Raw genomic sequence first — 11,048 nt, 5'->3', positions numbered from 1 at the left:
ATAGGATTCTTTGAGGATTATATAGAGTGGTGCGCGGCTATCGGCCACGAGAATCGCGGTTTCTTTCGTGAAATGGACCTTCTGGAAGAGTGGACCAATACTAAAGAGCTATCCATGGGAAATAACCATGATGGCTCAGTTGATGAAAAGAACACCACCATAGGATCAGACAGCGATGATGACTACTGCTCCACTATCATGGCTAAAGTCCGAGAAAGAGACGCCGACAAATGTGTTCTTACATCTCAGTCAACTTCTATGCTTTGCGATATCTGTCCAGACCACTTACTTCAAAAATTCAGTTATTCCTTTTGGGTGAGACTTCTCGGATGGTGGGATTTTGAGACAGTACAGAGATGGAAGCTGCCATTGTTTCCCAATCGTCCACATACTGAGGCGGTAGAGACTATCCAGAATTATATCTCCTTGAGTCCAATACTGCGAAAGTATTGGGAATGGGGGGACTTTGTGCTCCGACCTCATCCAGAACATAGGGAGCGTTACAGGGAACTTGAGGTGCAAATTTTCTGGTTACCTTTGCAGGATCATTGCTGGAGCGACAAAATCTGTATTTTCAGCAAGCCCCCTCGCATCAGAAAGGGGACCACAGTTAAACTGGTTGGGTTGGAATGGGAGGAACTTAAGGATTTGAAATCTGGGGATTGGATCACTCTGACAACTCCCGATCCGGATACACTGCCGCTGCCGAGCTGGGATCTTCTGGAGTTGCGGTTTATTATGACAATTTTTGCTCGATTTGCGGGAAAGATCGTACCAGGGGAGGGTTGTAACCAGGAAAAATAAATTGAAAGGATTGTATTGAGGATGTTTGTCTTTTGTTGGGAATGTTTCTTGGCAGGAAGACTGTTAACGGATGGAAGTAGCGATGACAATGAAGTAGGTGGGGGAAGATAACCCATGTTAAGTATCATGAAAGTTTACTGCGTGGACTACACAGCCCATAGTACGATATGCGTACGTATGTAACTGGATCTATTACCAGTTGATATCCAAACATAATGCCCAATTCTTTCTTCAAACGATCTAAGAGTACATGCTTCTATCCTTCCACCTCGGCTGTAGATAGCTCCAGTCCCGATCAAACTGAAAATCTGTCTGATACAACCCGTAAGTGAAGAGCTCTACAGTGTCGAGCTTCGCACCGGCATCTGTTTGCGCCCACACATTCAAGGCTAATGTATTCTGACCCCGGTTGTTGATTATTCCAGGTGGAATGGGGAACTTCGTCTGCGGACCGATGTGAGGGACGTATTTTCCGTATTGATACTTTTACATGGCAAACAAATGTCAGTATATCAACGGTTCATACCAAGTTGTGAAATGGACCCAAAACTTACCCCATTGACCCAAAGCATTACACGTGCTATGGTGCCATTTGGTGCTGAGAGAGAAATACCAATGGGTGCATCTAGATCACTGTCGATATCAAGGTCAAAAGTGGTGACATAGAAGCGGACACCCGATCCTGAGATGCCGTCTAGCGGACTGGAAGTACTCTTGAACTCCTTGTCATCTGAAGCCGGAAAGCCAGGGAGGAACCAGCCTAGTCGTTCAGCATAGAGGCCACCCTCATTCATGGGTCCACGGACTGGGTCAATATTCTTCGAACCGCCAGCATTACCTTGAATCTTCCATAATTTGAACGCGGTTGCTGTTCGTGTACCTCCCGGAAGGAGATACGCACCGAGAAGGCCCCTAGGATTCTCAGCACCGTTACGGGTGCTAGTTTCATCGTGGCCATGGTAGTCAACTAAGACTGTGATGACGTTGTTCCTCGTCTTGAGATGGGGCGCTGGAAGCGCTAAAGTCATATTTGTGGCTGATAGATCGGGGTCGCCAGGGTGGCCCCCGATGAGATGCCCGTTCAGCCATGCGTTCCATCCGAACGCAAGGCCTCCAGAGGCGGTAATATTGACTGCGGTGTGTTCGATGCCGTCAAAGTAGCCACGGTATATTTTAGCACCAGCGTAGTAACCATAGTCGGAGCTAAACAGAACTGGTAGGGTAAGAGGGGCTTGTGGGCTGAGAGTGCTATTCTTGTTCGCGACCGTCCATCTGGAGTCGTCAAAATCTGGCTGGATTTCAGGGAGGGATTCTGCTGAGTGCCAGTGATTCAAAGGTGGAAGTGTTACTGATCGGTTTTCTGTACCGGGTATTTGGGCTGTGTAGGAGCCATAGGGCGTCTTGGTTGCTGTGAGCAGCTGGCCGTTCCATTCGACTGCCTTGATGGTCACGTTGCCGATGAAACCCTCCAAAGTTGTGGTTCCGTTGTTGTCTCCGGACACGTGAAGCACTTCGTTATTGACTGATGCAGATCTGACTAGGTACGGGCCGAGAATGAAAAGCTTCTGGTCTGGCTTAGGAGAAGGGTACTTAGATGTTGACGGAGCCCAGAAATGCCATGCGGTAGGTTGATCAAGCAATAAGACAATGACCCCATTTTCAAAACGAAGGACAGTAGAACCGGCAGACTGTGTGTACCTAATCTTCTGGTATCCATGATGAAGCGTCGACAATACGGTAGACGAGCCATAGACCTCGAACGTCAAGTTCTTCAATGTTCTTAAAGCAAACTCGCCCGTTTGTCCTTCCCACAGATACAGAGTTAGAACGTCGTGACCGGGCAAGACGGCATTTGTAAGTACATCTGCTGACGAATACAGCAGAAGTTGGTTACCAAACTTATAGTCTGTAACTAGAATCTTGCTCTGGCGCCCTTCAAGCTGAATACCTGGAACAGTCACATTGCCAAGGCTGGTGTTCAAGTAGGCTGAAAAGGTGATGGTAGCGGTTGATGGAGTTTCATTCTGCTGCAGCACAGTGAAGGTTGCCTGGGTATCTGGGTTCTTCAAGACCCAGCTATAAGCATCGGGTGTTGAGAGCTGCTAGCTTATTAGTATGTTGCATATAATGGTCCGGATGAAATCCTAACACTGTAACCCGACCCATTCCCATGCATATTCGTTTTGAGCAAATCAGGTGCTGATCCTGAGAAAAGTTGTATCAACTTCGTTTGCCAGAGCTTGGCCCATTGCTCGCGAGTTTCTCGGAGGGGGGTCCTGTTCGTATGGTAAGTCTCAGCGTCAGCAACTCAAAATGAGGAGAGTTTACATATAGTCATTGCTGGTATACGCCACCGGGCAAGCAGCTATAGGGGGGTCAGCAAGTCGTCTGCAATTTTGTGCGTGACAGGCTAATCTACTCACAATGGCCCCAATTAGTCCCTCCATAGCCTTCGTATATGCTTTGTAGCGTCACGCGCTGGCCAATGTTGTTCTTATAGTAGATGTCCACAAAGGTGGTGCTGTGCTCGCTCTGACACTAGGTGACTATTAGCTTTCAAGTAGACGATGTATAGCTGTGGTGTTGTTGCTGCTCGACTGAGTGACCACTCACATCATCATAGTTTTGCGGTGCACCCCAAGTCAAAGTACGTCCGCCCTCAAACTCAGCGAGGTATATTGGACCAGACCATGCATAATTCATGAACCGCTGATAGTAAGTCCGAACTACATCAAAGCCAGTCGCTCCATCACATTTGTTCCCAACAAGGAATCCTGCAGGGTAGTCGTCATAGCCATAAATGTCAACTGCGCCACCAACGTTTTCGTAATTCCTTGACCAGGATATATATTTCGTGTTTTGATCGTTGTGAGTCGTAGGAACCGTTATTCCCACCTCCCTAATAACTGATTCAAGCTGTTCCATATACCTAACGAGAGTATTGTTGGGTTCATGGCTAGTCTCTCGTAGCTCATTTTCCACCTGGAAGAGTATGACGGGCTATACGCTACAGGTCAGCATGCCACACTCTAGCCGCCAGGGAACAGCTGTACACATACACCACCTTTTGTGATCTGGTTCGCTGCAATGATTTGTCCGACTCTCCTCATATATGGAAGCCATGCTTCATGGTAGGCCTCATCTGATGTCCGCAGCTTTCCCATGGAGCCATCGGAGCCCCATAGAGCTAAGCCACCTGCATTGGTTTGGGCCTATTTTCGTTTGTTAGTCGTTAGGGTCTATGCAACTTCGAATCATAAGTCATAAAGCCTGCTTACGTTGACATAAGGACCCGGTCGGGCAATTACCCATAGGCCTGTCTCCTTGGCCATATCGAAAAGACGCTGTATGTTATGTGCTCCACTATCAAAATCATATGCTTCCCTGGAAGCAGAATGATAACTCCAGAAGAAGTAGACACTATAGCTGAGATTAACTGGATGTCCAATCTGTAGAGAAGCATATCACCAACCTAATTGTGTTGAAGCCATTTGCTTTCAACTTTTGCAGCACATCCTAGATTGAGAAAGCCTTAGATTTCGAACCTCTCCGGCTACCAAAAAGCAATGCTGACTCACCAACCACATTTCAGGGACGGGCAGTCTCTGGTAATGAAACTCAGCAGCACTTATGGAAAGTGGTTAGCCACTCGGGTGGAATCAGTACTGCACACAATCCACATACTTGACGAAAACCCTCTCCCCATTGACTATCAAGCTATATCCGTCCCATGTCACAGCTCCACTTGAGTTATTCGATACTGACAGTGCCTGGCATAAGTTTGCTAGAACGACCACGAGTTTCAGCAGCACTGGAAGCCTCATCCTGGCCAAAGTTGTATGCGCCTTAGGTCACTGATGAAATTGATGTTCGAAAAGAGAATGAAGCGGATCAAGATACACCTTCCATATCTTAAATATGAGATCCCAACAGCGAAGTTCAGGGCTTCAGAAATAACCCGATATTGTCATGCGTAGATGGACTTCTCCACTTTTATGCATGGTAAGTAGAGACCCTGCAGATGGGCTGAACACATTTCCACCAATCGAGCATACAAGACGTTGCGGACCCCGCACGATCTGCATAGTGTTTGTGAGAGTTCAAGCTTGTGGAGGGTCAGGGTCCTGTAGGGCAGGAGACAGTATATGAAACTAATGCACAAACAATATAGGAGACTAACAGCGTGTGCCAACAGGCTCGGTGTAGAGGAGACCGAAGGTTTCTGTTATGTTGCGTAGGTCATGACAGCCTTGCGTTCAATGCACTATGTAAAAGCCTGCGGTTGAGCTGTTCTCAGATCTCTTAAATGATCATTGTAAGTCTTACTAATGTCCATTCTCCCAGTCTTTCTCAAGATTTCCAAATGGGCACTTACAGCAGCCTTTCCATCTGCTCTCACAAGATTCACTCTAAGCAACGCGCGGCTGTAGCCCAAAATGATGCTTCTTCCGACAACACCCTAGTCATCCTTCAAGCTTATTAAATGGTGCTAAAAGTGGTAAGATCGTCATCGAGAACACCACATACCATGTGAACAGAGTGCTCATCACCACCAATACCTCTGCTTATCGAGTTGATATACATAGCACTCTAACTGTGCTGATTCCAAAGTAGGGCCCTATTGACACCTATCAGTAACCTCACAGCGAGTCTGAGACGCCCCTGGGCTCTAGTGCACAGAATGGACGGTGTGCCAACACCGGTATCGACGATGTTCATTTAAATAATGGCATAAAAGTCGCTCGTAAGCGAGACCAAATGTTCTTTAATGATTCTGTTGAAGCATTATCATAGGGTTGACTGTCTTTTGTAGAGATTGAGTCCGACAGGATCTAGAACTGAAAACAGTAACGTCTGTCTCCTTGTACATTGCCCTGCTATGAAAAATATTTGATTTTAAATAGTTGTCGATTACGGAGCATCCGGTTACAGGGATTCAAAACGTGACTGTATGTCACGGGACTAGGTTATCGCCTGTGGGCTCATAACATGCTACCAGTTTTCTGGGCACTGGTTTGATATTCTTTGGTGTCCTAAAGTGCCTTTGACAATCATGAAAGTGGCAATATACAAATAGCAAGGCAGCTACGAGAAACATGTATATAATATAGCAGACGTGTATCATGGCAGTGTAGATCTATGTCTAAGACACATGACGCTCATAAAATCATCCAAGTTTATCCTTCGATACTATTACTCTATCTCTTCCACAGTTGCCTTCTCTTCCATGACACGCTCCATGGCCCTATCTCCCATGGGCCTGTGCTTCGACATCGACACTGCAGAGAAGATGGTGGGAGCGTCACGGAAGATCTCGTCAACTTCTTCTAGGGACCGGCCCTTTGTTTCTGGGTAGAACAGGTAGATGACAGGAGGGATAATGCCACCGATGATGGCGTAGACGATATAGTAGCGATAGCCGATGTTGTCAATGGCGACAGGCGTGATCATTGCGACGACAAACATCCTGAAGGAGAGAAGAGTCAGCATAAGGTGGAAAGCAGTTGAATTATTATGAGTGAGAGCCATACCAGAGCCATTGATTGGCAATCGAAATTGCTTGCATGGCGACACGAAGACGCGCAGGAGCAACCTCGGCTGGGTAAAGGAAGTTGGCGCCCAAGAAGCCGATCGGAAGGAAGAAGTTGTAAATGAAAATGAACAGGGCGGAGATGATGGATGCGGTATGGTTATTGGAGAAGGAATTGGAGACCGCCAATGCCAGCATGCACATGCCCATGCCACCGCCACTGACCATAAACGCTGTGCGTCGTCCCATGCGGTCAATGATGGCGAAGCCCACAAAACAGCACAGGAATTTCCAGGTCAACGCGCATGCCGCAAGGATCTTCGACAGACTGGTACCGAGTCCAAGATCTGTCTGGAAGATAAGTGGAATGTAGACCGAGATCAGAGTTCCACCAGTCATTTGCTGGAAGAATTGGAGAGTGACACATAGGATGAACCTGTACAGGAGCTTCTCTTCTCCCATAGTGAAAATGTCCCGGAGCTTAAGTGAGTTGTTCGAGGACTCCTCCAGAGAAAGCTCGTAAGCCCGTAGCTCTGCGACAACCTCCAGCGAGTCTACTTCTTGTCCCCTCAGAGACGCCAGAGTAAATTGTGCTACGTCTGATTTGTTCTTCATGACGAGCCAACGCGGCGACTCTGGGAGGAAGAAGATGCTGCCCATAATTATGAACGAAAACAAGGCGGGGATGGCAAGTGATGCTCTCCATGAGGCGGGCGAATTCTCCATGTGGTAGAAACCGAAATTCACCCATTGCGTCAAAGCGAAACCAAACGCGATGAACATGCCTGTCAACACCACGTTCCGTCCTCGCTGGGCGGCAGGCGCGCACTCGGATTGCCAGACAGGTACAGTCGCACTGAGCATGCCAACACCAAAACCCAAAATCACTCTCCCAACGACGAATTGAGCTAGAGAATAGGCGGTGCATTCCAGTATCTGACCAATCAATGCAATGAGTGCGCCAGAAAAGATCGATCGGCGACGTCCAAGCATGTCACCAATCATTGTACAAATCAGTGACCCGAAGAGGGCTCCGATTGTGTACGACGCAACCACGGCTCCTTGAACGGTGGCATTGTGAGACTCTTGCGCCCCAGTAGTGTTGACTGTGTCAATCTCTGGAAAGACCCTCACCCAGGAGGGGAAGTCGTCGAGTCCTCCGACACCGGACTGATTGTAACCGAAAAGGATAAAGGAGGGACAAGCGACTAAGAAGATCTGGGCATAACGAAGTGCTTGGCCCTGCATTGTGCTGAATTGCCTGTACCGCAAGGATTTTGGCTTTGCAGGAGAGGCACCAGAAGGTAAAACAGGGGAAAGCAGAATGGAGGGGGAGAGAAATAGCCATTTTCACGTCCGGGGGCATGCTCATAGAAAAAGAAACAGGCCAACGACTAGCCCGAAAGCAAACAGTCGCGGGGTTTCTGTAAGCTCTACATGGGCTGATGATCAATCCGCTTCTCCGGTCAATGGAGACCGGACTGCTGCCGACCGAGCTGGTCGAGATGACGTCCAGAGGTCTGCCGTGGACCCGCATGCAAGTGAAAGACGGATGCCGATGTGCGAGTCACATAGCGGACCCCCTGGTTAGTACGAAATACTCCGCATAGGGACCAGGGCCGAGAGAGAAAGATACCACAGCTTCTCACCGGGGTAGTGGTATGCTCGGGCTGACTTGGGCGGTACGGTGTACGGCTCTGTAACGTGTCTGATATCCCACCAGTCGCCACATGGCTGGATCTTATGCAAAGCACTCGCTGATTGGTCTTGGTGTTAGCGCGGCGACTCTCCAACAGCGGGGGTGGTTGTTAGTCTAGCTCCAGTCGCTACCCGGCCACCAATTGGAGCTCTAGGTTGTCCTGGGGCACGCCAACCGTGGTTCCTATTATCTCCGCAATAAGCACCCCAGGCTTTAGCCCCGCGTCCAGGCACTTCGATACAGGCCAGGCCCACGTTACTGACTGTATTGTGTCTTAGAAATTGGAATCCATTATCCGAGGGGTGCGAGCAACGGATGTTGTCCGAGCCCTAGGCCCACCACCCCGGTCTCAAAGAAATCTCAACTCGGGCGACTGATTGGGAAGCGGCTATACTAAGGTTATTACACCGGACGCGGGATGAAATCATAAACTAGTAGAGTCTGGCAGAGGACTTACCCAGTCACAAGTGGTCCTCGATGCATCCGACGGAGGCCTAGTGAAAGAAGACAGCATTAAGAAAAAGCAGAGAAAGGTGAGCTGGGAAGGCATCTGAGCGGTCAGGCCATGAGAGGGAAGATGTCATGGCGCGCTGATGTTGGAATTTGGGGGGGCCGCGTGACTCCACGGGACTTTCCCCACCAGTGTGGGAAAAGCATTACTACCAGCCAAGCCGGGCAACTGGAGCGCAAGGCAAGTTGAGTGGTCCGATCGGGAAGTCAGATTTTGATCTCCTTCTTGTCCCGGAGATTTTCCAATGGAGTCTGGAAATGCTTAGCTTGCTTGTTGTCGGCGTGGCACTCTCCCTACCGTCGAATGACCCAACGCCACCGAGGCATTTAATAATCGCGCGCCCACCAAGTACCCAGTTGACTTCGCCGATGTGCCGCGGAATTGCTTATTTCATAGTGCGTATAAGCTGTCCGTTTTATTGCTTATCTTGTTCGGTGTAAACTTTCAAGTCAGCAAGCTCTCCCTGGTAAAGTTAAGGTCATGTGTGGTGTCCCATTTTTCCATTGTCGCCATATCCTATCCCGAACATAAGGTTCCGGTAGCATGTCATCATGCATGGTGAGGCCCTCCATCACCCGGACTCATAGCCAGTTCAGAAACGCCAAGACTGTGTTAGCCGGTCTCGAAAATACCAGACAAGCTCAATGTTGAGGCTTTGGGCGTGGGATGGCGGTAATTTTGCTTCCCTGTGGGCTGAACTAGTTTTTTTTACCCACTCCCATCGCAATTCCTCCGAGCGCATTCAGGCCGAGAAGGTCCAATTGTCTTGAAAGGGGACTAATGTACTCAGTGTCAGACCATGAGCACTATGCAGGACGCAACCACTAATTGACACTATAGAAGTACGACTGCAATGTAATCCGAGTTAGTGTGCAGCGGCATGCACCACGACATCCGTGGATAAATCTTTGAGCGCCGCCCCTCTCCCCTTCATGCAATGCTGTAAACATCATTGCATGCTCAAGTCAGACGTCCTACACCCTTCTCAGCCGTGCTAGTCCCAGAAGTAAAACCAAATCCGCGACACCAAGTCCGAGATTTTGCCGTCTTGGTCTTTTCTCATATTCTGCCCTTTTCTCGGTATGAAGGGCGATCTTCATCACGTAGGGGAAAGAGATTTAGTTGACGAACATAGAAGAACTCTCTGTGCTGATATCCTATCCAAGTCTGATGTATAGAGAAGATTAGGATGCAGATTCTGCTTCAAATAATTAAAAAAACCTCCACTGGCGTTCTTGCCTCTCGAGTATTTTCTTCAAGGTTTCGAATATTTCCCTCCGGAAGACCCTATTGATCTTTTCCTTCATTATCCCCCTCCCCTAAACGCACCTTGTTTGAGTCTAATGCTCCTTAACTACGTAATTGCCGGTGATGAACGGCAATAGTGACACGGCCAAAGCCCTTTTTCCCATTTTACTGTCGGAAATGGGTAACTTGACGCGCGAAGTGAAAGCGTTGATCGACAAAGATGATGCGGAGTCGGGGGTTAGAATATGCAATAATGCAACGCAACACACGACTGTTCAAGACTCACTGTTGTATGAGAGGTCTTATCAGTTCTACTAAGCAACCCATGTAGCAATGCGCTGTGCAGCGCTGCGGTTGCTGGGTGGTTACACAACGTAATATCGCAGACCTATGGAGTGTTGTTTGAAGAAGGGGCTGGGCTAAAAGACTCTGCTTCGAAGTTCCAGAGCACAGCACTAATTGCGACAGCTTCGCTATTATGCTCAACTGCGGCTTATGTCGACATCCAACTTTCAACAATCCGCTAAACTTGCAGCAACCCGTTGAGATGGCTGCTGACAAAAGGCTACCACCCCTCGGTTTGCTTGGTCTGGCCGATGATTAACCAAAACAAGGAAATTTGTTGACACAACCGGCATTTTTCCAGCAAGGCCTTCTTTGTTGTGAGCTTGGAAAATGGGCGGTCTTCCCGATCAGGCAACCCGAATGACACTCGCTGAGGCGGGGAATCCCGATTCAGTAAAGCTTGGTTCAAGGATATGGGGTGCCGTGGAGCAGTTGTGCTTATCCCAATCAGGAAGGTTAAGCCAGGGTGTGGTGCCTGAGGTCTTTCAGGTCAGGCAGCCATTTTCGTCTGTTTTGTTAGACCGCATCGCGAAACACTTACCCATTGAAGGGTCTTGTCTTTGCCGACTATAAGATCACGCTGGTACAGACAGGGTAAATCAGGGTGACTGAACCTGATCATCGCTGAGGATTATTAGCGGCAATGATCCGCTTGCGAACACTCTTTTGGACACTTCCCAAGCCATCTTATGTCAATAAGAGACATTTTCATACATGCTTACTGAGGCAGCATTTCGGTGAACTCAGGCCCTCCATTAAAGTAAGCCTATTGTCTGTACTATAGACCAGGAGGCTTATCATATTAATGTGCGACGGCGCATAATGACCTTGCGTAAGCCTCTTGTCTCACAGCAAACCTTCATTCACTCACGACCTCACTCAAGCTTCGATGGACAGCCGGTAGAGCTCAA

At 48.5% G+C, this 11,048-nt stretch overlaps 2 protein-coding genes across 2 annotated transcripts; both read right to left on the bottom strand.

Moving 5' to 3' along the window:
* Positions 1-1,044: 1,044 nt before the first annotated feature.
* Positions 1,045-4,628, bottom strand: AKAW2_11761S (glycoside hydrolase family 35 protein; the record flags this gene model as incomplete). Its single annotated transcript, XM_041684281.1, has 11 exons — positions 1,045-1,287; positions 1,359-2,903; positions 2,954-3,080; positions 3,133-3,169; positions 3,228-3,342; positions 3,418-3,804; positions 3,864-4,016; positions 4,083-4,224; positions 4,277-4,320; positions 4,383-4,431; positions 4,489-4,628. The coding sequence occupies 11 exons, from the start codon at positions 4,626-4,628 to the stop codon at positions 1,045-1,047; spliced, it is 2,982 nt and encodes a 993-aa protein (XP_041538481.1).
* Positions 4,629-5,997: 1,369 nt separating this feature from the next.
* On the bottom strand, positions 5,998-7,582 carry AKAW2_11760S (uncharacterized protein; the record flags this gene model as incomplete). Its single annotated transcript, XM_041684280.1, has 2 exons — positions 5,998-6,271; positions 6,336-7,582. 2 exons carry the CDS (start codon positions 7,580-7,582, stop codon positions 5,998-6,000), a joined length of 1,521 nt encoding a protein of 506 aa, XP_041538480.1.
* Between the last annotated feature and the right edge of the window lie 3,466 nt (positions 7,583-11,048).

This window comes from Aspergillus luchuensis, chromosome 1 (genome assembly GCF_016861625.1).
Source record: "Aspergillus luchuensis IFO 4308 DNA, chromosome 1, nearly complete sequence".
NCBI classification, from domain to species: domain Eukaryota; kingdom Fungi; phylum Ascomycota; class Eurotiomycetes; order Eurotiales; family Aspergillaceae; genus Aspergillus; species Aspergillus luchuensis.
The sequence above is the reverse complement of the archived record's forward strand: the minus strand, read 5'-3'. Positions and strand labels throughout refer to the sequence as shown.